Below are 25,367 nucleotides of genomic sequence, written 5' to 3' on the forward strand. Positions count from 1 at the left end.
GACCCCAGGAAGAGTAGTCTCACCTTGGTGCAGACTAATGGGGATCCACAATGAACAACAATATCAAATATATTCTATACTTTAAACAATGTTAGCGCTTTGTGGAAAATGTACTGTACAACAATCCACATAATCATATGTTGTTCCGTGACACCCAGGTAATGAACGTGAATGAAAATCGACCTGAGTGACATTTCTCAGGAACAGAGAAACATGCCAGATCCCGTCATTTCTGTCTTTTCCATTGAAAATGGCCATTATTGTTCTTCCGCTTCCCAGTGGGAAACAGCGCCCTACTGTATCTATGGGTGGAAACCCAAGAACAGAAAATACACAGTCTGGCATGTTTACAAGGGCTTGGTATTGGAAACTATGCAATATTTTGGAACGCAGATTCTCCTTTGTGACGGACAACAACCTTGTGTCCTCGTGTGTGACAGGGAAGTACTGTTTTATTGTGATTGCTACGTGTATGAAGATGCAGGGCCATTTTTAGCGGATCCTGCAAGGGGTGCGACTTCGAGACTCAGAATGAAGAATGAAGGCTGAGTCTTGCGTCAAGGTTATAGAAACACCATAGTTGTGCAGAGAGAATTTTGTTTATTTCTACTCCAGATGCAGGCGTTGGTGCCTGGATTATCTCTTTCTGACACATGCTTGATTAATGCAGATCAGGAAAATTTGCTTTTCTAAACTGTTAATTATTAACGCAGCTTACAAAGCCCACCTGTTCTCAGCATACCGAAGTGCTGTGGCAGCACAGTGTTGTTGTAATCGCTGAGAAAATCAGCTACTGTACTTCCTGGTACATGTACCTGGATGTTGTGCCTCCAGCCTTCAGATGGTTGATGCTTGTTTGATTTCTACTGCCTGGTAATTCTTCTAAGCCAAAATCGTCAAACTCGATTTCACCCCGGGCCACATCAGCATTATGGTTGCCCTCAAAGGGCCGGTTGTAAATGTAACACCATATTAATGTATTTAGCCTACTTCTTATCATATTTCATAATTGCAGCTGATTTGATTATTATTGGTTTTAGTAATAACTTCATAATTAATAACTAGCTCTGAAAGCAGAATTATATAAAAAAAAAAATTACAAAAAGACAACTAATTATATACAATGTATTAGAAAAAATATATATACAAAGTAGTATGTAAATATTCAACATAACAATATTTTCTGTTTATGTAGCCTACAAGCAACGTTTCTCCCCTGTTTCTCCGCTATTTGGCTGAGATGAAGAATGACATGTTTTCCAAACGAGACATGTGAGGTACCACTCAAAAGCTGAGAATTTCTGCTTTACAGGATTTTTTAAGATCATATTGATAGGATTAGCGGTTTAAAAGTTATTCAACGTTTAACAATATCTAGTTTTAGCCACGGGCGGCCATAGAATTGTATTGCACAAATTGTATGTTTTGCTAGCACTCGCGGGCCACATAAAATGAGGTGCCAGGCCGGATTTGGCCCCCGGGCCTTTCAGTTTGACACACATGAATGAACACAAAGACTGGCTCTTCTCGAGATTGTCCTCCAAATCACATAGTAAATAAATGTACATTTTGCTGTTATCTATCACGAACTGTTATAAAACAATAGTGTTTCAGCCTATACTATACTAAAGCTAATGGAAGTTTATGAAGGAAGTTAGGGAGTTAATATGAATTCCATAGTACCAGAAGCAATGGTTTGATTGTAATAAAATAAACAGAACTCCAGCAGAAGAGCTGGGGAGAACATGAGCAGCGATAGCCATATGGCTGAACAGAAGTGAAACTCAAACTGCCTTCAGAGAAAATCACATCATAGTCCCGCCCATGGCCCCGCCCCTACTGTTTGATTGACACAGGTGATCTCTGGGAAGAGTGTAGTGCAGAAACACCACAGCAATGAGTATTTAGCACTAAAGATATCTCCAAAAATAAAAACAAGAATAAAAAATTAAGAACCCATACTGGCCCTATTTAGAGGCCAATATCATCCCCCCCTTCTCTCTCTCTCTCTCTCTCTCTCTCTCTGGCTCTGGCTCTGGCTCTCTCGCTTTAGAACTATTTCTCATAGACACACACTTATACACATATACACAAATATTGCTGGTGGCATGTTCTCCAGGTGTATAGGAGCTGGTTTACTACAGGGGGCTCCCAGTGGACGCACGGCGAGCACAACGCTCTCTTTGCCTGTACTGCTGTTATTAATAACTGCTGCCGCGCTCTGGCCTCAGGGCGGTCTGACCTCGCTGTTTGGCCATCACACTGAAAAACTGCCTCACTTCCAATCCTCTGTTATGTAATAATCAGGTAGGAAACACAAACACAAACACACACACACACACACACACACACACACACACACACACACACACACACACATCATAGGACAGCCTACAGTATACGAGAACATACTGTCCGCTTCCAACTCTCCAGGCAATCTTTAGCATCGTAGCCAAAGAAGTGGACACATGGCACATGACATAGATAAAAAAAGAACATATGTGTTGTCTGAAGCCTCCACATGTCTAAGACGAGGTTTGAAAAGGAGGTGGGGAAGTGAAGCCGAATGAGCAATATGGCCGGAATCAATATCAAAATAATGATTTTGATCTATATGATATGGCTAACAAATGTAAAATCACATTCAATAATCAAATTAATCTTCATGTCATTGAACCAAATGCTGAAGGTAGCTGTGATGTCAAGCAATTTTTAAATAATATTCCTTGAAGAAAAATATTTTTTGCACACCTACAGTAGAAGGAAGGTCCTATGACTGAAAAGTTGCATTAAAGTATTATGCAAGTGTAGAAAGTGTGATTTCTTTCTAAACAATACTCCTTAAAAAAATCATATCTGGACAGTTTTTAAATAAAGCTAGCTTGTTAGTTTACATCAGTTTAGATAGTAGAATTGCATGTCAGGATATCTATATGATTCTAATGAAAGACGATAAATGATAATATTGGGTTATCGTCAAGCCCTACACAGTAATGCAACGCAAAGAGCATGGTGTGATTTGACCATTGGTGGAGGCATGGCGGCAGGCTTTGGGCCCTCGGGCGTGCAGATGGGCTCATCACAGAGCACAAGAGAGATAGTGGAGCCCCATCAGGAAAACCCAGTGCTCTCTCTTCTCATCCTCCATTCATTTAGCCCCATCAGGAAAACCCAGTGCTCTCTCTTCTCATCCTCCTTCATTTAGCCCCATCAGGAAAACCCAGTGCTCTCTCTTCTCATCCTCCATTCATTTGCAGGCCTAAGGCCAAACCAGAGAAAGGAGGGGCATCCCGTGCGGTCAGATGGAAGGCAGCACTAATGTTAGCACCAGCATTATGAAGTCGGCAGATGTAACCCCTCATCACTGTGGGTAAACCTACATAATAATCTTAGCATTATGAAGTTGGCAGATGTAACCCCCTCAACCTACATAATTCTATGCTATGTTGTGTTCTTATTCTGCTTATTTTGCTTACTATCGCATTTACTACTGTTTATTTTATGCAATGTGTGTTCTGTGAGCGAGCTACTGTAACTTGTCCCAATTTCCCCCCCGGGGATCATTAAAGTCTTTCTGATTCTGATTCTGATTCTGATCACTGTGGGTAAACCTACATAATCTTAGCATTATGAAGTTGGCTGATGTAACCCCTCATCAAACCTACAGTAGGCTACAGTACATAATAATGTTAGCATTATGAAGTTGGCAGATGTAACCCCTCATCACTGTGGGTAAACCTACATAATATTAGCATTATGAAGTCGGCAGATGTAACCCCTCATCACTGTGGGTAAACCTACATAATATTAGCATTATGAAGTTGGCAGATGTATCCCCTCATCACTGTGGGTAAACCTACATAATATTAGCATTATGAAGTCAGCAGATGTAACCCCTCATCACTGTGGGTAAACCTACATAATATTAGCATTATGAAGTCGGCAGATGTAACCCCTCATCACTGTGGGTAAACCTACATAATAATCTTAGCATTATTAAGTTGGCAGATGTAACCCCTCATCACTGTGGGTAAACCTAGCCTACATAATGTTAGCATTATGAAGTCGGCAGATGTAACCCCTCATCACTGTGGGTAAACCTACATAATGTTAGCATTATGAAGTTGGCAGATATAACCCCTCATCATTGTGGGTAAACCTACATAATGTTAGCATTATGAAGTCGGCAGATGTAACTCCTCATCACTGTGGGTCAACCTATGTTAGCATTATGAAGTTAGCATTATGTCTGTGTGAATAGGTGAATGTACCTACTCATTGTTAAGCGCTTTGGATAAAAGCACCATACCGTAAATACAGGCCATTTACCACAATCATTTATGAATGCATGATTGTTAAATTTACTTTACTAGGCAGCGCTCGATTCCTAGGCTGCGCAGCCTCGCACACCCTGCAGCTCACCCAGCTGGCCCTGCAGCTTGCATACGCAGCTCGGCCTCGCCCTGGCTGCTCCTTGATGGCATACTTCAGATAATGCTGGATCACGTGTCCTGGAGCTGGCAACATACAGCTGTCCATGGCTGAAGACGGGGGTCTGAAGCCAGACTCCCGCTTCTCTTTTGTGACATCACTGATCACTGATGATGTCACACTGGGATTTATCACATCACTGATGATGTCACAGTGGGATTTATGACATCACAGTGGGACAGACAGAGAGACAGGGAAACAGATAGAGCCCTAGCTCCCATTTATATACTGATGATGATGATGATGATGATGATGATGATGATGATGATGATGATGATGATGATGGTGTCAAACCGAGCTTGAAATTAACTGCTGTCCTGGCTAATAAAACTAAAAACATGGCTGAAAAAACCCAAATAGAAAAGACATGGATGTGACAAAGTTTTTGAGGGATTATTTCCTGGAGGAGACCTCCACTTCCACTTGCACTTCTCTCTGTGGGAGTGGCTGATTGACAGGATGCAGAGTGTAACACAGTGCTGATACAAAAACATTCACCTCAGGCACAAAGAACTAACAGATCAAACAAGAATGCTGATATGAAGCAAAGTAAATTGACTGTGTTTCAGTGTTTACTGTGGATGATTACCTAGCTCAGGCCATTTTAAGTGTGTGGAAGTTGTTTTTCATGATGTAGCCTACAATAATGAACGGCAGCAGTGGCTTCTTTTGAATTTAGTAAAACAAACAAGTGCTGATATCACCATGCTGACTGTGTACAGAAAAAACTAATAATAAATGATAAAGGAGAGGGACCTGGAGGAGAAACTTTAAAAAGCACAGGGAGTATCCTTTGTTTAATGTATCCATGTAGCCAGAAGGCCTGTATGCCTCAACGAACTTGAGTGCAGATTCCTCCTGCCCCAAAGTCTTGACAAAAACACACAGCCGTCCTTTCAGAAGAGCACAGTTCATGCAGTATATGTCAGCGAACTATCACAATGCCAGAACTGTGTAGCCCTCCTGAGGAAAATGTCTCTTTATGTGATGGAAATGCATTAAGCTGACAGGACGAGCAGAAGCTAATGCTAGTCTAGCCCGCTGGGCAGGACACCGCCTGCCTACCGATGTCTCCATGTGACACGGCTGGGTCACTTTATTGAGTTCCCATCAAAAGACGCGGGGCGCCCACGGCGACGCTGCTGTCAGACAAAGCGAACAACGCCATTTTCTTGAGTAGTTTGAGTAGTTCTGAACTCTTGATGGCCTTGTCATTGAAAACCTTCCTCTGCAAACCAACCGTCAACTCGGAGGATTGTTCAATATTTTTGACTTACTGACAAAAGCAAACGTGACAGTTGTGAAGAGATCGCTGTGCTGTAGCTGGTAATGAGCCACATCAGAACACAGCTCATGAAAACACATGAAAGATCTGTAATAATCAGTACCTAAGTCCTTGCTATTTCCACTCACCATCTCATAATATCCTAAACAGTTATAACTAATCCTGACAAACATTCATGCAACAAGCAATATCCTCCTTCAAAATGATCTTGGTTCCCACCCCTTTTCCACTCAAAATATAGATGAAAGATGTAAGATGAAACTGTAATGAATGATCCTCAAATGGAATATTGTCACATACACTGAATGTAACACTGAATGTAACAATAAGGCCATTTTCCTGATATTGACTTGCAGTCCCTTTTGCACAATCCACATCTCAATTGTCTCAAAGCTTCAAAATCCTTCTCTGACTCGTAGGGGTGCTCCGATCCGGCTAAGCCACGATCCGATCCGATTCCGATTCCTGGGGTCACAATCCGATTCCAGAATCGATTCTCAATTCCAACGATTCTCAATTCCAGAATCTAGAATTGCTTCTCAATTATGTAGTTTTATATTGCAATAACACACAAAGGTAAATCTAAGACAAAAAATGACAAATGTATTAATGCTGAACTTCAAATTCAACTTCTGAAGTATTACAGTCAGGGCCTAAATTAATTTTGCAAACTAGGGGGGACTTCCCCCCTTATGTTCTTCAGATAAGATGGATTTATAGGCTGGGGGGGATCTGTAGTAACCTGATGCTGCCAGATGGACGGTTTAGCTCCACATTACATTTCACTAAACCAGTCGATCTGGGAGTAACCCGACCCGCTGACGGAGGCGGGCACTTTTTCCCAAGCTACTTGGCAGGTGATTGGATGACCCATCTGTCTATCACCGCTGGTTTGTGTTAACTTCAACCAATCAGATCGACATGCCTCTGACGTCACGTTTGCGACCAGAGGAAGGTGTTGTTGCCGCTCTCAGTGCTTAACTAGATAGCTAGCTTGCATCTGGGCGAATAGCATCAACCAGCTTCTCCTCGGCCGAGGAGTTTATTCCTATGACTAGTAGGCTTGGCTCGCGCTTGTCTGGTGGAAAAAAATATATTTTGATGCTGAAAAAGCCAGTATGTTTCAGTATAGCTTTTATTAAACTGAGGTTTCCCCCGCGCTGTAGCTAGTTAAGGTGGAATGTTTCCTTTTCCTTCAAGCCACGAGTTGATGCTGTGTGAATCATTCAGCCCACCTTAAATATAGTTAAGGTGGAATGTTTCCTTCTTTCTTCAAGCCGCGAGTTGATGCTGTGTGAATAATTCAGCCCACCTTAAATATAGGACGAATGACAACGTTGTCAAGTTTCACTCGTTTTATTGGCTCGACATGCACACACACACTGACACACAAAACACCCCTTGGAGAAGTATGGGAACGCCGTTCCCCCGCGTTCTACCGGGACTACACCTATGACCCCGGCATTCCGAAATGTCGGCACTCCGAAATACCGGCATTCCGACAAAATTGTCGGAATGGAGATCTGTCTCGCCATTGTGAAAGAACCCTAACCCTAACCCTAACCCGGGGGACCGGCTGGAGCTAACCTCTCCCAGCCCCCACGTCTAAACCTAACCTCTCCCACCCCCCACGCCTAAACCTAACCTCCCCCAGAACCTAACCTAGGCTAAATAACTCAAGATGCTATGTCGGAAAGGCGGACCTAATATCTTTCGCAATGGCGAAACCTTTTTTGGAGATAAAAAGGGCCGCCTCTCCGAAAGCATAGAAGTCAATGATCGGAATGCCGACACTTCGGAATGGCGAGAGGATCCCATCCGTTTGAGCCCTTGGACTCTGTCGATTTGAAGTTTCTGTCTTTGAAGGCCGCGCTGCTACTGGCCTTGTCGTCAGGAAAGAGGGTTGGTGACCTGATTGCCCTCTCGGTGCAGCAGTCCTGTATGGTTTTCACGGATAATGGGCGCACGGTTACGTTGCGACCTAACCCGGCCTATCAACCTAAGAATATTAATGCCAGCTTTAGGTCTATGGTCATAGACTTGTCAGCATTCTCTCGGCCTATGTGGCCAGGACGCGCTCATTACGCACTTATAATATAATAATATAATATAATAATAATAATATAATAATGATTGGATTTATATAGCGCCTTTCCAAGTGCTCAAAGCGCTTCACAGAATCATTATTCGTTCACACCATTCGTACCGGTGGTTCGAAAGCGTGGCAGCCACACATCGGCGCTCAACGGCCCCTCCGACCACCATACGAGGCAAGGAGGGTTAAGTGTCTTGCCCAGGGACACAACGACAGCAGCTGGGAGGGAGCGGGGATCGAACCGCCAACCCTTGCGTCATTGGCCGACCCGCTCTACCTCCTGAGCTAAAGCCGCCCCCCCACTTCAAACCAGTTGTTGGTCTGTTTCGGGCAGAGGGCCCAGGGCGGACCCCTTTCCAAGGATCGCTTATGACACTGGATAGTGGAGGCGATTGCTTTGGCATACTCTGCCGAGGGTAAGGTACCCCCGGAGGGTATCAAGGCGCATTCTACGCGGGGCGTTGCGACATCTTCCACATTATTGCGCGGTGTATCGGTGGAGGACATGTGCACTGCGGCCTCATGGTCCTCTCATCACACGTTTGTTAGGTACTACAGTCTTGACGTGTCCGGTTCGCGTTTCGTGCATGCGGTACTGTCAATGGTGAGAAGGTAGTGTCGTTGCCTCTCCAAATGCCACACGGTTGGGCATGGGAGATTCGCCATGCATCCGTTGTTCACAGATGCCTCTCGGGTCGCTCTGAGGAGTGCTCCCGGCAGCAAGGGCGGTTGAATTTGGCACTAGAATGAGAGCTTGAGTTCGAAACGAAGTAAAACGTTAGGGTTGTGCTACAACCCGGGTTTTACGAGTGAGAACGAGAGCTCTCACTACCCAGCCTTGCTGCGTCGATGCGTCGTTGCGCAGGCGGGTTGGAAGAAGGAGTGGCCTCCTGGAATCTGGGTGGACGTCCTCAGTTCCAGGCTTACCACACCACCTGTTGGTAGGTGGTTTGGTTTTATATAAAGATAATTTTTGGAGCAAAAATAATATTCTTCCAGTGGCTGCGTGCGCAGCGAAGATGGCACTAGAGTGAGAGCTCTCGTTCTCACTCGTAAAACCCGGGTTGTAGCACAACCCTAACATTTGCTCATGGCCAGGTCTACACAGCCTTCTCCAGGGGAAAGCAAGCCAGCAGCATGAAATTACTTATTGAAGGTGATGAGGAGGGAATAACAGACAACATCGTCTATAAGGAGTTGCTGTAATCCTGTACCCATACAAACATTTCCATAACTGCGCCCATGGCGCATCATCTCTAGAGTCTCCACCCTAGAAATCGAGCGTGCACAAGAAAACGAGATTTCTAGCCAGTATACTTCATGAAGAGGGTAGGCCTAGAGTAAGTGTACCTACTATTTTGTCATTTCAGAGTATAATTATCACAGTTTGAGAAATGACAGTGGGTCTCCAGCTTCATAAAATGTGTGTTTTAAGCGTGTACAACAGGTTTCCCAAACTTTTTGTTCAATTACGAAACTTTTCAAAAGCTAGAAATTGCAAAACTCCTTTTCCATAATTTCCAGACCTGTGTAGGAACCCAATGAAGCGCTCTTATCAGTCAGATATCTCAGTCCCAAGGCCTCCTCTATCATTCCATTGCTGTAGTTCTCCCAAACCAGGTTACGAAGGGATAAACCAGATCTGCAGTAATGCTTAGAGGGGGATCTGAATTACACCAGCATCTAGTCTATGATTAATATTAACAACAATCACTGGGATGATGAGATTATTCCCATCATCAGTGATATCATCACGAACCTAATACCTCTTTATAGCAGCATCATATTGATCCCGGAGAGCCTGGGCAGTTGGCATTTTTATAACGTTGACATTTACTGGCTGAAGGCAGCATATTGACGAGCCACCTGACTGAGCGGTGGAGTCCCAGTGACGTCAATAGAGAGAGAAGGAATGCCAACCCCCCCCCCCCCCCCCCACACACACACACACACACACACACACACACACACACACACACACTTCAGGTTACGCTCTGTGAGAAACCTCTGTGCTAAATCTAAATCAAGTGCAATGATAATTTCAATGTTTTTACATCTTCATTGGACAAAGAAGAAGTCTGTTCTGAATGGATGAAGGTGGTTAAACTCCTGATCTCTGCCACACTTATCCGTCAAAAGTTTGGACACACCTGACTATGTTTTTCATGATCTTAAACCCATTTTCATCTAAAGGCTTATGCTTAAATGCTTTTGATGTGTGAATTTCTTTCAATTTCCATTACCTTTCCATCAAGGCAAAGGGCGGCTACTTTAAAGAATCTAAAATATAGTTTTATAGTTTTCATTTATTTCACACTTTTTTGGTCACTGCATAATTCCATTTGTGTTACTTCATAGTCTTTACTGTTATACTAAAAAGAAAATGTGGTGAATCCAACGTGTTAGTGTATCTTTAATCTCTCAATCACACTGCTTCAGTAGCTCGGGGCATTGCAGGGTTTCCTTCCCATCTGTTTCTGGATGGTGTCCATCTTAGCAGATGCTGCTAGCTGGCATCTCCAGCGCTCAAGGCCTCCCACTCACAAAGACGGCTGGATGTCCCACAGCAGGCAGGCTGTCCACATACCAAAATTGGGAAGCAAAGCCCGGAAATGAGGTGGATTCTGCCATCTAATTTGAACCCATTTGGCCTTTGGAGGAATACGCTGATGCCATATATATATATATATATATATATACAGTATATATATTATATATATATATATATATATATATATATATATACGGTATATTCATTCTTTAATATGTGGTTGTACTTTTCTCGATAGTTTCAATTAGTTTGCCTTATTATTTAGTGCTGTGACTTCCTGAGTTTCAGCCTCAAAGCAATTAAAGTCTGTTCTGTAAAGGTCTGTGAGCTTGAACTATGGTGTGTGCGTGTGCATGTGTGTGTGTGTGTGTGTGTGTGTGTGTGTGTGTGTTTTGAAGTGCGAGTGATCTGCCAATTAGGACTGCACCTATCCTCTTGAAGAATGCCTCGGCCTCCAACAGAGTGCATGTACACAATCAACAAAGTTAGTGCTCTCTGTGTGGTCTAAGCTGCCTCCCCTGTGGCTCTACTGCAACTGAAGAGAGAAGAGATAGTGTTTGAGGTGTGATTTCTTACCCCTTCGCTGAAACTACAGGTTGATCTACCACAAACACATCCATACACTCCTGCTCCAGCAACTAACAGAGCACACAAGAGGTTCACTAGTCAAACACACGTCCATACACTTCTACTCCAGCAACTAACAGAGCACGCAAGAGGTTCACTAGTCAAACACACGTCCATACACTCCTGCTCCAGCAACTAACACAGCACACAAGAGGTTCACTAGTCAAACACATGTCCATACACTCCTGCTCCAGCAACTAACACAGCACAGAAGAGGTTCACTAGTTAAACACACGTCCATACACTCCTGCTCCAGCAACTAACAGAGAACGCAAGAGGTTCACTACTCAAACACACGTCCGTACACTCCTGCTCCAGCAACTAACAGAGCACGCAAGAGGTTCACTTGTCAAACACACGTCCATACACTCCTGCTCCAGCAACTAACAGAGCATGCAAGAGGTTCACTAGTCAAACACATGTCCATACACTCCTGCTCCAGCAACTAACACAGCACGCAAGAGGTTCACTAGTCAAACACATGTCCATACACTCCTGCTCCAGCAACTAACAGAGCACGCAAGAGGTTCACTTGTCAAACACACGTCCATACACTCCTGCTCCAGCAACTAACAGAGCACGCAAGAGGTTCACTAGTCAAACACACGTCCGTACACTCCTGCTCCAGCAACTAACAGAGCACGCAAGAGGTTCACTAGTCAAACACACGTCCATACACTCCTGCTCCAGCAACTAACAGAGCACGCAAGAGGTTCACTAGTCAAACACACGCCCATACACTCCTGGTAAATGGTAAATGGTAAATGGACTGTATTTATAGAGCGCATTTTATATAGTCTCCCGACTACCCAAAGCGCTTTTACATGAATACCTCACATTCACCCATTCACACACCGACGGCGTCTGCAGCCATACAGGGCGCCAACTGCTCGTCGGGAGCAGTTAGGGGTTCAGTGTCTTGCTCAAGGACACTTCGGCACACTGCCGGGAGGAGCCAGCCTCGAACCGGGAACCTTCCGATTCCCAGGCGACAGCTCTACCTCCTGAGCTAATGCCGCCCCATCCTGCTCCAGCAACTAACAGAGAACGCAAGAGGTTAACTAGTCAAACACACGTCTGTACACTCCTGCTCCAGCAACTAACACAGCAGTGGATTTACATTAGGCTGTAAGGAGAGATGGCTGAGTGACTGACAGGGCTCATCATGGCAGAAGAGGGGTTGCGTTCATTATGTGTGGCTCTCAGGATATTTTGCTCTGTGTTGACTGCCAGTTCAGGGTGCAAAAGTCATGCCAAATCTTATTGACCTGTTAGTTAACACATACAATAATTAACTTCACATCAATCCACTTTAACAGCAAGTCACACCAGTCACTCAACCTAGTCTGAAAAGCATAGCTGTATTTCAGATTTTTAAATAAAGTGAAATTATTAAATATCAATATAATTTATATATGCTCTGGTGATTAAATCAAGTTATGTTACTGGTAAATGTCAAAGTATCATTTATCCAGATTTATTGGAGTAACATTAATGAAAAAGGACATTGATGGAGGCCACTAAGTTAATTTTTTCAATGCACCTTCTCCTCTCTGTTGGAGGCAGTGTGCTGCAATAATTATTTTCATGATTTGTCTACTTAAAAACAGGAAAAACATTGTCTGTCAGACTGTCCATATCTGTTCAGATTTCCTCCCGACGGCTGCTTTTGCCTGTTTATTAGCAATCCAGGTCTCCCCAATGTGGGCATACTGTAGCTTTCAAACTGTGACGCGCTCCACAGTGTCTCTATACCGCAAGAGTTTTTCGATTTAATGCGACGTGTGATTGAAGCACTACCGCAGCAGTTACAACCCATAGTGGTGAAGTTGATAAAAAAGGTATCGAATGAAGTGCTCTATTGGTATCGGTATCACTTTAACGGTGCTGGTACTGATACCTGCAGCCCTAGCATTTCCCTATTCCCCTGGTGCGTAAAACTCAACACTTCTGAGAAGATGGTTCAGCATCATCATCACTCTAAACAGGAAGACACTAGAAGAAACGCTAAGAGGCTGGAAGCAAAGATGGCCCATGCAGGGTTGTTGTTCTACATCTTTCATTATTAATTCATTGTTGTATTGATTGTGTGTTCATCTGAAGGGGAAACGAGGAGAGCTGATGTCTGAGGCAGCTATATTAGCCAACGTTTTACCTCCTTTCCTGCCGCTTGACTTGCCTGGGAGCTGAGGCTGAGGGGACGGAGCTGGGGACCTGAGGGGACGACTGCCAGTTTGATATCATCAGGCAGTCAAGAAATAGATGAAGATGCCAGAGAGGAGCTATGAATGATGAAGATGCCAGAGAGGAGCTATGATGCCAGAGAGGAGCTATGAATGGGAACAAGGCCCACAGCATGTGTCGAATGCCACTACTGTAGCTGCGGCAGAAATCGGACAGAATTACTGCCGGGTAGATTTCTGTCCACTGGTCTGTTTTGGAACATCAATATCAGGATTCGAGTTATGTGTAATGTAATGAGTATTATTTACGTTAACGAGATTGAAACAAAAATTGTAAATAAGGTCAAATAAACACGTTTTCCAAAAGATTCACATTTTTGCATGGCTTTTTCATTGTGACACATTCAATATTAATAGACTTTAATTAAACAAACAGCGTGCACTGCACAGAAACAAACAAGTTGGATTCACTTGGACACATTCTACTCACAGGGTCGCAAATACTATATAGCTTCTTCTTTTTGACATTTTCACAACACAACCTCAGCTCCGCGGCGACGTCAGTGTAGCCTACTGTCTCTGCGCTTTGTTGTCGACTCATGTGAATGTGCGTTTAAGTGCGTCGATTTGCATAGGGTTGGTTGTGACATGTCACGATCAATTCATTTCAGGGGGTCCAAATTGTCCCTACCAACTTTTAAGCAACCTTATTTGCATTATCTTTGGAGTGCAGTTATATAGGTCATTTAGATTGTCTTCCCATATTTTGCAAGGATAGAATTGACCCTACCATTATTGAGTGAAATTAGTTTGCATTATGTTCAAAGTTACATTTACACCTGTTTTTCACCACTGAATGTGCCAGTCCAATTTTTTTTCCCAAACTCACGTTTGATTGGCTCATTTGGCTGATGACCAAACAAACGCCCACCCACACACACACCCACACACACACACCCCCACACACACACACACACACACACACACACACACAAACATGCCCCTGCAGCAACTGTAACGTTAGGTTAGGTTAGCAAAAAGAGACGTCATTGTTGTGGAGGTGGAGGAACACCACTAATTTTATTACTGAAAGTCCGACACGCATCACGCGTCGCATAACGTTAAACTGTGTGAACTGTAGTGAACTCTGCTGGAAACGATATAACCTGCAAAACGCGAGCAAGAAGCTGCTAAAGACTAGGGAAAGGTGTCCTGTCTGTGTTTCACAGGAAAGCACAAGACAGTCAAAACACATGCTGCTGCTTTTTTTGTTTGTTGTAATAGGCTGAATGTTGTGTATATTTTGTTGAAATATATTGATGGAAAATGCACTTTCTATTTCACTGTAATATTACTGGTAAGTGAAAGTTAGTATACAGTAAGTCAATGCACATTTTTTTATGCATGATGTGTGGGATTCAGTGGCAATGTTTTCTTTCCAAACCGGCTGTTGGTGAAAGAACATGATTAGATGGCTAAACCTACAGTTTGTGTTTGTTAGTTACAATTATGCTGACAGGAGAGCTGAGCAGGTGGTGACATGAAAGTTATTGAGAAACGGAGAAGATACTGAATAATGACATCACAACAGTATAATCCTAATGTTGATTTAAAATGAGATATTCCTCTAAATATGGCTAAAAAAGGTTAAAAAAAACTAAAATCTTTGATTTAAAATGAGATATTCCTCTAAATATGGCTAAAAAAGGTTTAGAAAAAAACTTAAAAAGAAATTTGGCGGCACCCGAAACCGCCTCCCCTCATGCCGTCCTCGACCCTACCAACTTTGAGACCAAAACGACGCCCTTGGTTTGTTTTATGTCTGCCGGCGTCCCGTTTGAGTGGGGTCTGCATGTTGAAGCACCGTGATGGTCCAAACATCACCCCGCCGGGAAACGAGAGGCCATCTCACAAAGTGACACCTCACTTTCCCTTCCTTCCTGACTGAGTGAATCACTAACTGAGCCAAATATACGGTGTTATTACCACGGCTGGGCCTGCGCTGCGCCATGGTAAGAAAAGAAAAAAAGGACAGGAGAAGGTGCAAAAGAAAATGTGATTGATTTCCACGAGTGATGATAAACGGGGATTTTTTTTTGACTATGTTTAAAAAGGATTTATTTTCACTGGACTAAAAAGTACAAAACAAGACATTTCTGAGTTCACCCAAACACCATCATAGTTATGAGTGCAAGTACTCTGGCAAATAACAAAAACACAAAAAGTCACATGATATGCACATGGCATGAGGTGTTGAAGTCACATGACATGTTGTAATCACTGGGGCTGCGGTCGAATAGTGAAAAGAATACATCCTATGAGACATACCGGTGGCTCACCTGGTAGAGTGCATACCACAAAGGCTTAGTCCTTTGCGTGGCCAACCCGGGTTTGAGTCCAACCCATGGTCCTTTGCCGCATGTCATCCCTGCTCTCTCTCTCCCCATCTTTCCTGTCTGCCTAGTCCCTAGTGTAATATATAATAAAGGCAAAATGCTAAAAATAAATTTAAATAATAATAATACATCCTATGTCTTGTCAAGTTTATTTATATAGCTCTAATTCACAAGCATGTCTCAAAGGACTTTACAGAGAATGTGTCTAGCTACATCTAACTAAACACAACCAATGAATAAAAGTGAACAACATATAAAACAAGCATAGCAAAAATGAAAATAAGAAAAAGCAATTGTAGGCCAGAGCAGATTTTAGCAAGACAAAGAATCTAGCTATTCTACAGCCTAACCCCCAGCCTTGACCCTAAATGTGGTGACCCAGGCTAAGAGCAGCCCAGGTCATGGCCAGGTCACTTTTCCTTGACCTTTCCTTGACCTTTTCCCTTGACCTTTATGGAAAACGTCATCAGGTCAAAGAAAGATGTGAAGGAGAATTCATAAGGGCTTAGGAAAACACAGCCGCAGTGCTAAGAGAATCTGACTGCACGTACACTAGACTATGTAATTATGCAACATGGTGAAACGACAATGTTCCGAAGATGGACTACTAACACATCTTAGGATATTTCACTTTTGTTGATGCAAGGAATTGTGGGACGTCATTATCTCCTTTCCTTTGGTAAAGGATGGTCTAGCAGTGTACAGTATATGCTAAAGGAGATATGAAAGGAAGCACTGAAGCACGTTACCGACCAGCTCTTATCATGGCTGCCACATACTTCTGGGTTATTTCACTCAGTTAGGAACCTTCCTAAGCAAAACCAGGTGCCTCTCCTCTTACGGCGAAGGCCTCAATCGAAATGCGATAAACAGAATAAAGTAAGAATAAAACTGCTATTCCTTTGGCATTTTTGGCCATGCTTCTCCCGCCTATATAGAATTAATCAGAAACAATAATAAGTTTTGTTTTGGGAGAATGTGCAACTGTGACTGTGACCCATCTATTTGTGACTTCAGTTCAGACTCATGTTGCAAATATTGTGTTTTGCTTTGAAGCTGAGTGTGGGTGTCACTGTCTACTATTTATCAGCAGAATATTCAGGTTGCTTCACTATTAGAACGCTTGTGTAGGATCCAAACCATCCAGCTACTCTGAAAGGCTTTGGGTCAATGTAATGTAGCTGCTCGTAGTCTATTACAGTATAATCACTGTAGGCTTTGACTCATTTGCAATCCATGCCTGCCTGTGAGCGACTTGAGTGTATCAATTAAAGATTCATTGAAGGCAGTGCACACAACTAGCGATCTGGATTAAATATTCATTGTGACGATAGTGGTCAGAATCCTATGGAGTCCTGACTGTTCCAGTGCTTATCAGGACTGCTATCATAAACATGGCATAATTAGACCTGCAGGTAGAGGCTGCAGCAGAGGTGGCTGCAGCACATTGGTTACATTAGAAAACACAGACATCGGACATATTTCCGCATGTCTTCCTCTGAGATTGTCTGTCTGTCATCTTGGTCAGGTTCTGACTCATCAGAACCCGAAGGAGGGAGAGAAAGGGGCGCACAACATCTCCTGAGGAGGGAGTAGTGAGCAAGTTTGAAAAATGAATCAGGCCTGTAGCCAGCAGTTTCCACCGCTGCTACATCCAGGGCTATTTTTAGCATCCAGGCGCCTTGTCAGACTGGAGGAGAGCAGAAAAGCCCTTAGTATAACGAGAGGAGGCCGGTGGGAAGCTGTGGTGGTGTGTGGATAACAAGCATGTTGACGGGGTAATGGAGAGACATGTATGCCCCTATCCAGCCATACGATCTAAAGTCACAACACTGTGTTCAGGGAGATGGGGGGGTGTAACCTGACGCTGCCAGATGGTTTGTTTTCACATAAGCGTCTGGGAACGAGTCACTCGGGAAACCGTTTCAAAAGGCAGGCACTTTCAAAAAAATACCTGGCAGGTGATTGGATGAACCACCGTCTTTCACCTCTATCACAGGTTGGCGCTCACTGGTGTGAATGATTGGTGCGAACCACGGTTCACATTCAAAACCAATAGATTGCAGTGTGGCAAGATGGATTTGTTGTGTGATCGTGATTTCATTATCTCACGTGAATCCAGTTGCCTCGCAAGGCCAGGGGGATTGGGGGATGGAGAGGACGATGAACCCACCTCAACTCTATTTTTCTACTTTTAGGCTGACATAAACCTTTTTGACATACATTCATAGTTTCTATGCAACAAAGTAAGTGGCATAATTGAAGGGGTCTTTTAACGGCAAATCAATGCTATTCAGAATTTTTACAGTAACAGATGTTTGTTTATCCTGGTGGGTATGGTTGCTTCATCATCACCAACTGGTTTACCCACCTTTATATTTCCCACCACAACTAATTATAGGTTCAAAGTTGGAAGTTAGTACCTCTCTGTTATATGGACCTACCTGAACTCGGGTGCCAGGTTGGGCTTCAGGCCATAGAAAGCAGCCGATAAGGTCAAAAGCCAACGGGGAGCAAAATTCCCGTTTTCACACTCCAGGTAGGGTGCAGACCACCTGATGTGCGCCTTGTCTGGGATGAAACTCTCGCCGCTTCTCAAAGAATTGTCAACTGACTGGAAATCTTGGCTCAGCACCCTCTTATGGAAATGGGGCTTCTTTTTCCTGTCTTTAACATCATGGTACCACTCTGTCTCGACCGTGCGGGTGTGCAGATGCTGGCCGGCCACGCTGGACAGGTCTTGGAGGACGATCTCTCCTCCGGCCCTGGTGGCCTGCAGCAGCAGCGTGGGCCCGGCGGCAGAGGACGGGTCTGTACTGAAAGTGACGACAGCCCGGTGAATCTTGGAGTCTCCTGCCAGGATGCTCCGGACAAGGGCATGGTACCACTCGATGTCTCGCCGGAGACTCTGCTCCCTGGACCTGTTGGTAGACCTGCAGCGATTAGTCAACTAGCCTACGAATCGATTAGTCGATCGCCATTTTTTTATAATAGTTGTAATAGAGAAATCCAGTCATCATTGGCTTCGGTTGTACTGTACTGAGGTCAATGGTGACTAGTTTTCAAGTGGTGCTGGCAATTTTGTGTCATAATTATGGACAAACTTCACTTGTGTTTCAACTGGCATGAGGGCGAGTATAGATGAGTAGATGATAGAGACAGATTTTTGGGTGAACTGTTCCTTTAAGGGGGAAAAAACTAATTCCAGCTTCATGAAATGTGAATATTTCCTGGTTTCTTTAGTCTTCTGTGCAGTAAACTGATTATCTTGGGATTGTTTGGATTGATTATCTTTGGAGTGTATGTTGGTCAGGAGGACAAACATTTGGGGATGTGGGCTTTTGGGGGGAAGTGATGACACTTTTCAGCATTGTGTGTCATTTTATAGAACAAACGACTAATCGATCATGAAAACAATCGTTATAGGCTATAGTTGCAGGCAGCTGCCCTACCTGTTGGCTTGCAGGATCATGTTGAGGAAGTTGGAGGCGTGCAGCACCGTGTCCAGCGCGCTGCTGATGGAGTGGTGCGTCGGCGCGGCGCGCTGTGACCTTCCCCGCTGCTGCAGGGCGGTGAGCTCGTACCTCCGTGAGCAGTTGGCGTGTTTTAGGGTGCTCGAGTCCCCCGTGTGCAGGAACGCCGTGACCACCCTGGGGAGATGCTCCTCGATCCTCTGCGGCAGCTCCGTCACAGTCTCCCTCGGTGGGTGAGACGCGCCTCGGAGATGCGCCAGCCGCCGATGATGCGTCTGAATCGGCTGCTGTGCTCCTCTGACATCCTTCCCACGAGGAGTTGACCATTCCGCATATTTATAATTGGATCCGAGAACAAATCCCACTTGGAGCAGCAACGACAGCCGGAAAACAGCCATCTCGTCCAAAGATGTTTGAAGATGAGATTGCTGCTCGGAATAGCTATAGTGGCAGCCTACAGTATCGTCCAGTTTAAAAAATATATCTGTTATTGTCCTCCTAAACCATCACTTCAACACTTGTAGGATATTGTTGCCAGCTCCACGCATCTGCTCTAAAGCAGCGCAAACGTAAGGAAAATCTCCCCGTGTGCTCGACGTCAAATCCCTTCCTTCTTTACGGATGTCACATAGGCTACAGCTTGTTGATGTTGAGTACCGCTTGCAGCTGTTCCCCCCCACCATCTCTCTCTCTCGCTCTCTCGCTCTCTCTCTCTCTCTCGCTCGCTCTCTCTCCGTTTGGTATACAAGCCAAGAAACTGTCTTGCTGCGCGGTGAATGTCCTCCCTACTGTAATGCGTGGTAGGCTACATAGACTGAATCGAAACAGGGATGAGGAGGAGGCACCGAGTCAGAGGCAGCTTCACACTTGGATGACAAACGCACTCCGCCCTCTTCCGTTCCGACCACAACAAGCAGTAGGAGTAAAACCCGTGGAGAGGAGAGGCGCGTCAGGCAGAAAGCCCGGCTCCTTTTACTCTTCTTTAGGGCTCCAGAAGTGCCCTTGAGCCGCGTATGGTCGTTTCCTCTGTCAATCTGCAGGACAGGGTTTTGTGGAGTGGTGGAGGAGCTGTCCAGTGCTGAAAGAAGAAATCTTTAATCTAAAGAATCAAGGCAATCCGGTGGTCTTTAAAAGAAAATAGGGCATAAACAAAAAAAGTTAAATAAAAAAAATGCAAAACTATTTTTTTCCCCAAGAAAGCTTTTGTTTTTAAGTAGAGCTAGCCTACAGCAGTGATGCTCGAGCTTTTTCATAATTATCAGGACATGTAGTCAACATTAGGGCCAGCTAGGGACCCCATTTAATAAGAGTATCTCTCAAACCCAGCTTTGAGGCTATTTTGTGGTTAGATACGATTTTGTTCAGAATTCCATTACTATCTGTATTGTAGAAAGATAACAGTGACACTATTTCTTCTATAGTAGCCTACATTCATTGTGTCAATTGTAAATTAAATAATGCTGAAATTTAAGAATTCATCAACATCATTTTACTGGGGACCCCCTGGAACCCCATTCAATGGCCCTTGTGGGTCCCCAGACCCCATGTTTAGAACCACTGGCCTACATATTCCTTGAACAGTGGCTAAATAAGGTGGTTGCTAGGCGACACATAGATGCCAGCAAGAGTGGGGATTTCCTGTTAGCGCATTAATATTTCAACTTGCTCTTAATGGCCAAGAAATGGCATGTGACAGTCTGCTGTTCCTCACTGTGAAGAAGAATGAGGAGGAAGATTGGAATAGTAACAATATCTTGCATTACATTACATTACATCAAATACCACCGCTCATCCGCTATCAGACTTTGCTGATGTGCTGGAGGTAAAGAGTATCAAAATGAGTGAAAAAAGCAGCATTCGGACACTCACATCTGTGCAAAAAAGAAAATCTGATTTAATGTAATTTTTCTGAAGGTCTATGACAGAAAGTTTGCATTTCAATCATGAGAGACTAGTAGAAAGTTTAACAAGCTTTAATGATGCTTTAATCATACAACAAATTAATTTTGGCGTATGACTCCATGATATGATGACGCTCTCCTGAGATGATGAGAGGGCGTCGTCAGTGAAGAATAGGATAGGAAATCCCCCATAGGGAATTCTTCAATCAGGAGTCATGACGATGGTGGTGGTCAGGGGAGGAGGTGGGGCAAAACTGCTTCAGCGATGATGATCAGCAACTGAGAATGACATATGGCACATACACAGCACATAGCAAACAGAGTGTGTGTGTGGTAAACTGTGAATGGGTGAGGAGACAGCATCAGAGAAAGGGGGTGAGCCTAACAATGAATGGGTTATACAACCTCAAAGAAAGGGGGCGTGCACTGTGATATGACCTGAACTGGGCGTTAGCTGCTAAGTAGTCTTCATGATTGAAAATAGTCCAAGACATTATTAAAACTGATTTTTGCACAGATTTGAGTGTGCGGACGCTGCCTCTTTCACTCAATAGATTTGTAGTAGAAATATGGGTCCGGACCCCCAGTTTTGGAACCACTGCTGTAAGCTAGCAAAACAGAAATCTTACACAAAATATGCAACCAGTTTTCCAAAGCCAGCAGCCTGTTTGCACTCTGAGAAGTCAACCTAGACATGTTTCCAATCAATAAACTCATTGATAGTAGAAGCATGCTGTGGCTCCTTCATGTGTGTTAGCCAAGCAGACTACACTGAAGGATCAGGGTTTTATTAAGCCATGGAGGGGGACCCCATCTATTTATCTACTTCTTCACCAATCTATCAGTCTCTCTCTCTCTCTCTCTCTCTCTCTCTCTCTCTCTCTCTTATTAGTTCTCTGCCTCGGGTTGTCCTCTCTCCCTCCCTCTCTGCTGGGTGCAGGGCCGTGTCACGTCACGCTGTGTGGGCTGGAGGCATCTTGTCCAGGCAGGAGAAGGTTGGGAAGACAGGCGTGACGGAGAGGGACAGGATCTGGGTTAGAATAGTGATATTGCCTTTGACATTTAGCTTACAGTATAGCAAGGATGAAAATCGTATTTCTTTCCCTATTGCATCTCCATTTACTCCTAATAGATAGGCTATAGTTTTACTTACAATGGAGTCATTATTCCTTAGCTTCTTACCTATCAAAGGAGACCAGAACATTATATAGGCTTTATGGTTGAGGACCTATTCCTGATTAATTCTGGGTCATTTTAGGCATGCGTGTGTGTGTGTGTGTGTGTGTGTGTGTGTGTGTGTGTGTGTGTGTGTGTGTGTGCGTGTGTGTGTGTGTGTGTGTGTGTGTGTGTGTGTGTGTGTGTGTGTGTGTGTGTGTGTGTGTGTGTGTGTGTGTGTGTGTGTGTGCGAGTCTACCTTCAGAATTTTGCCTAGGGCAGCCTACGGGTCCAAGTGGTCCTAAATGTAAATGTGCTACCAGTTGGAGCTGAACATGTCTACAATGCTGGTTCCCAGAAATGAGAACTAGTCAGGCATCATATGTATACACAATTTAGGATGTGACATTTGAAAAATGTGCAAGTTTAGTCATCTTTGACCTAAAGGGACAGTAAGAAAGGATTTTACTGACACATACCACAAAATGATCATAATATAATTGAGGAGGTGTTGATCAATGACTCAACAAGAATTACTCCAGGTGTTGAATTTTCTGGCCTTCAAAACTCATTTTCCGGCTTCGGAGCTTCAAGACACTCAATCAGCCCCTAAGAATGACCAGAATAATAAGTCACCTGCATCATGATCAATGTTCATTGTCAAACTGCTGCCTATGGAACAAATGTGTTATGTGCCATTTATACATTTGGACCATTTTAGATGGTGATTATAGATGTTAGGCTGTTAAGGACTCATTTGGGGTTAATTGTGTCCTAGTTGCTATAAATTTAGACAAATAGCTTGATTTAAGAGGCTTGGTAGTTTTAATCTAATCAAGGCTAATTTAATACTCAACAGTAGGAGCAATAAGGTGTAATTGGCTTTGTAGCAGCCACACTGCACATACCAGTCACAGGTATTCATTCATTGATAGAATGAGTGTTAAAGGTTGTTTGTGTCTGTAAAGTGTTAAACAAGTCGGTTGCTGCAAAGCAAGAACACATAAAGCAGCCAAACAAATCAATGTGAAACACAAAACTTTATGTTGATGTATAAACAATCAGTTATAAATAATATAACAACAAGAGTCCACGGGGAATGTAATTTCTGTCTTATATCAATGTGACCAGTGTTGGGGGTAACTCATTACAAAAGTAACATATTACATGTAATATATTATTTTTAGCAGTAACTCATTATTACCATTAGGATTTCAGTAATATTATACCAGTTACTTTGTCAAGTAACACAAGTTACAAATTGAGTTACATTTTTTTTTTTTTATCAAAGCACATATTTAAATAAAGATATCATTTCCTAATCAAATTGTGTGTTTTTATGCAAATAACAGATGATAAAGGATAACATTTAGAATTTTGGACAGTTTACACTGACTTCAAGACGGTTGAAATAATTTTTCGGGATGGTTCCGTCATTCTGCTAATGCTGTTATTTTGGTGAAAGTAATGTAAAAGTAGTGTAATAAGTAAGTTACTCTACACAGACAGTATTGTAAAGTAACGTATTACTTTCAAATGAAAGTAACTAGTAATATGTAGTATATTACATTTTGAAAGTAATTTGCTCAACACTGAACGTGACACACACATACAGAGCTGACCATAAGAAAAGTGCTTTTAATATTGGAACTGTATACAAAAAAGAAAAAAGGCATAAGAAATGTTTTTCTTAAAGGATCCACATGAAGGAACACAATTTAAACATAATGTTAGCAATATGTATTAATAATGAATATACTAGCAACACATACTGTACGAAGCAGCTCCTCTGAAACTGGTGTTCATTGAGAACTGGACTCCAGTAGCCTATATATACAGTATCTGTTGAAATCATATGGGGTGTGAAACAGAAAAATGCTGTTTACACAATCAATGTCCATTCCCACCCATTAAGCATATCAATAAATAAATGACAAAATGAACATATAACATTTAATAACTTAATATGCATTATACTTTAAGGTGTGCCATCAATAATTTGACAAAAGGCTTAATTTAATTTTGATTTGTTATTGGGTAAACTCACTATCAATTCAGAAAATTGATTTTTTTTTATAAACTGTAAATGTTTTGCTATTTAAAAAAAATGATAATTAGATCATTTTAGTGCACATTTTATGAGACTGAACTCAGTCACTGTTACAGCAAATGCAGTTTCACTTCCTATTTGTAATTATAAGATCTGAAAGTGAATTGACCCACAATTTGACTGACAGCATGGCAACTTGACATCATATGAAAATAGAACATATCCCAGCAAACATTTTCACCGTCAAACCACTACATCTAGTCAGGGTCTAATTATATATCCGGAATGGAAATCATAGCGACGTAATTCGTCTACCGTACTTCCCTACAATGTCGAAATATGCCGCTCCCACAACGGCTATGTTCAGAGAGACATTCCGTTGTGGGACATCCTCGAGCGGGGTTCGATCGGGCGCACCTGCTTCAGAGTGCTCTCTCTTAACCAGTCGGCTATAGACTTATTGGAAATACTTTCTGCATTTTGCATATATACTTCCAAGGAAGGTTCCTACTGGAACATGCATGCAAGGGATTTGGATAAAAGCGTCTGCCAAATGACGTAATGCAAGGCTACCTTGCTAATTCAGTTTCATGATTCCAATCAGCGATGAGATTATTTCATTTTATTACACCACAAGATTCAGGAAACTTGTGATAAATACAATAAGAGGCACTTGCTATGGGCACTTACACACACACTACAGGTTAAAACTATACTATACTATATGACATAAACATGTTTTCATATTTAAAAGAAAAAGGCGTTCAATAATAGTAGTCATTGCACATGGAGTAGGTTACACGTCACACTGTGACTATCTGATCACACCACCAAATAAATTGCCAATCAAATGTCGTTTTATTCAACTAAAACACAAAATACACCTACATGTGGTGTTTTCAAAGCAATAAGATCAATAGTACATGTTTTGCACGGGACAGTAGAAACAATACTCCAAGGGAACATGGAGACAACGTCACCTTGTGGCCGGCCGCCACCATTACCTTCTGGTAGATGACCAACAGAAATTCGACAGTCTGGCAACGTCACGGTCTAGATAATGTTTGCTGGGATTAGACGATCCATCAAACAATGTTGTGCTTGTGCACAATGTATACATTGTATACAATATGCCTACAGTGTTTTAACAAGTTTAATCA

General features: G+C 43.0%; 1 protein-coding gene across 1 annotated transcript in view; it reads right to left on the bottom strand.

Moving 5' to 3' along the window:
* The window catches only part of gpr158a (G protein-coupled receptor 158a), a gene marked incomplete at both ends in the record, with an annotated part of 152,102 nt that extends 132,603 nt beyond the window's left edge, over nt 1-19,499 (bottom strand). The window contains 2 exons of the mRNA XM_083631880.1: nt 18,073-18,549; nt 19,081-19,499. Of these exons, the coding sequence (XP_083488006.1) occupies nt 18,073-18,549; nt 19,081-19,499 (896 nt within the window). The remainder of the gene's footprint in view (nt 1-18,072; nt 18,550-19,080) is intronic.
* Between the last annotated feature and the right edge of the window lie 5,868 nt (nt 19,500-25,367).

The sequence above is a fragment of the Poromitra crassiceps genome (genome assembly GCF_964638095.1).
Source record: "Poromitra crassiceps genome assembly, chromosome: 2".
Taxonomy (NCBI): Eukaryota; Metazoa; Chordata; class Actinopteri; order Beryciformes; family Melamphaidae; genus Poromitra; species Poromitra crassiceps.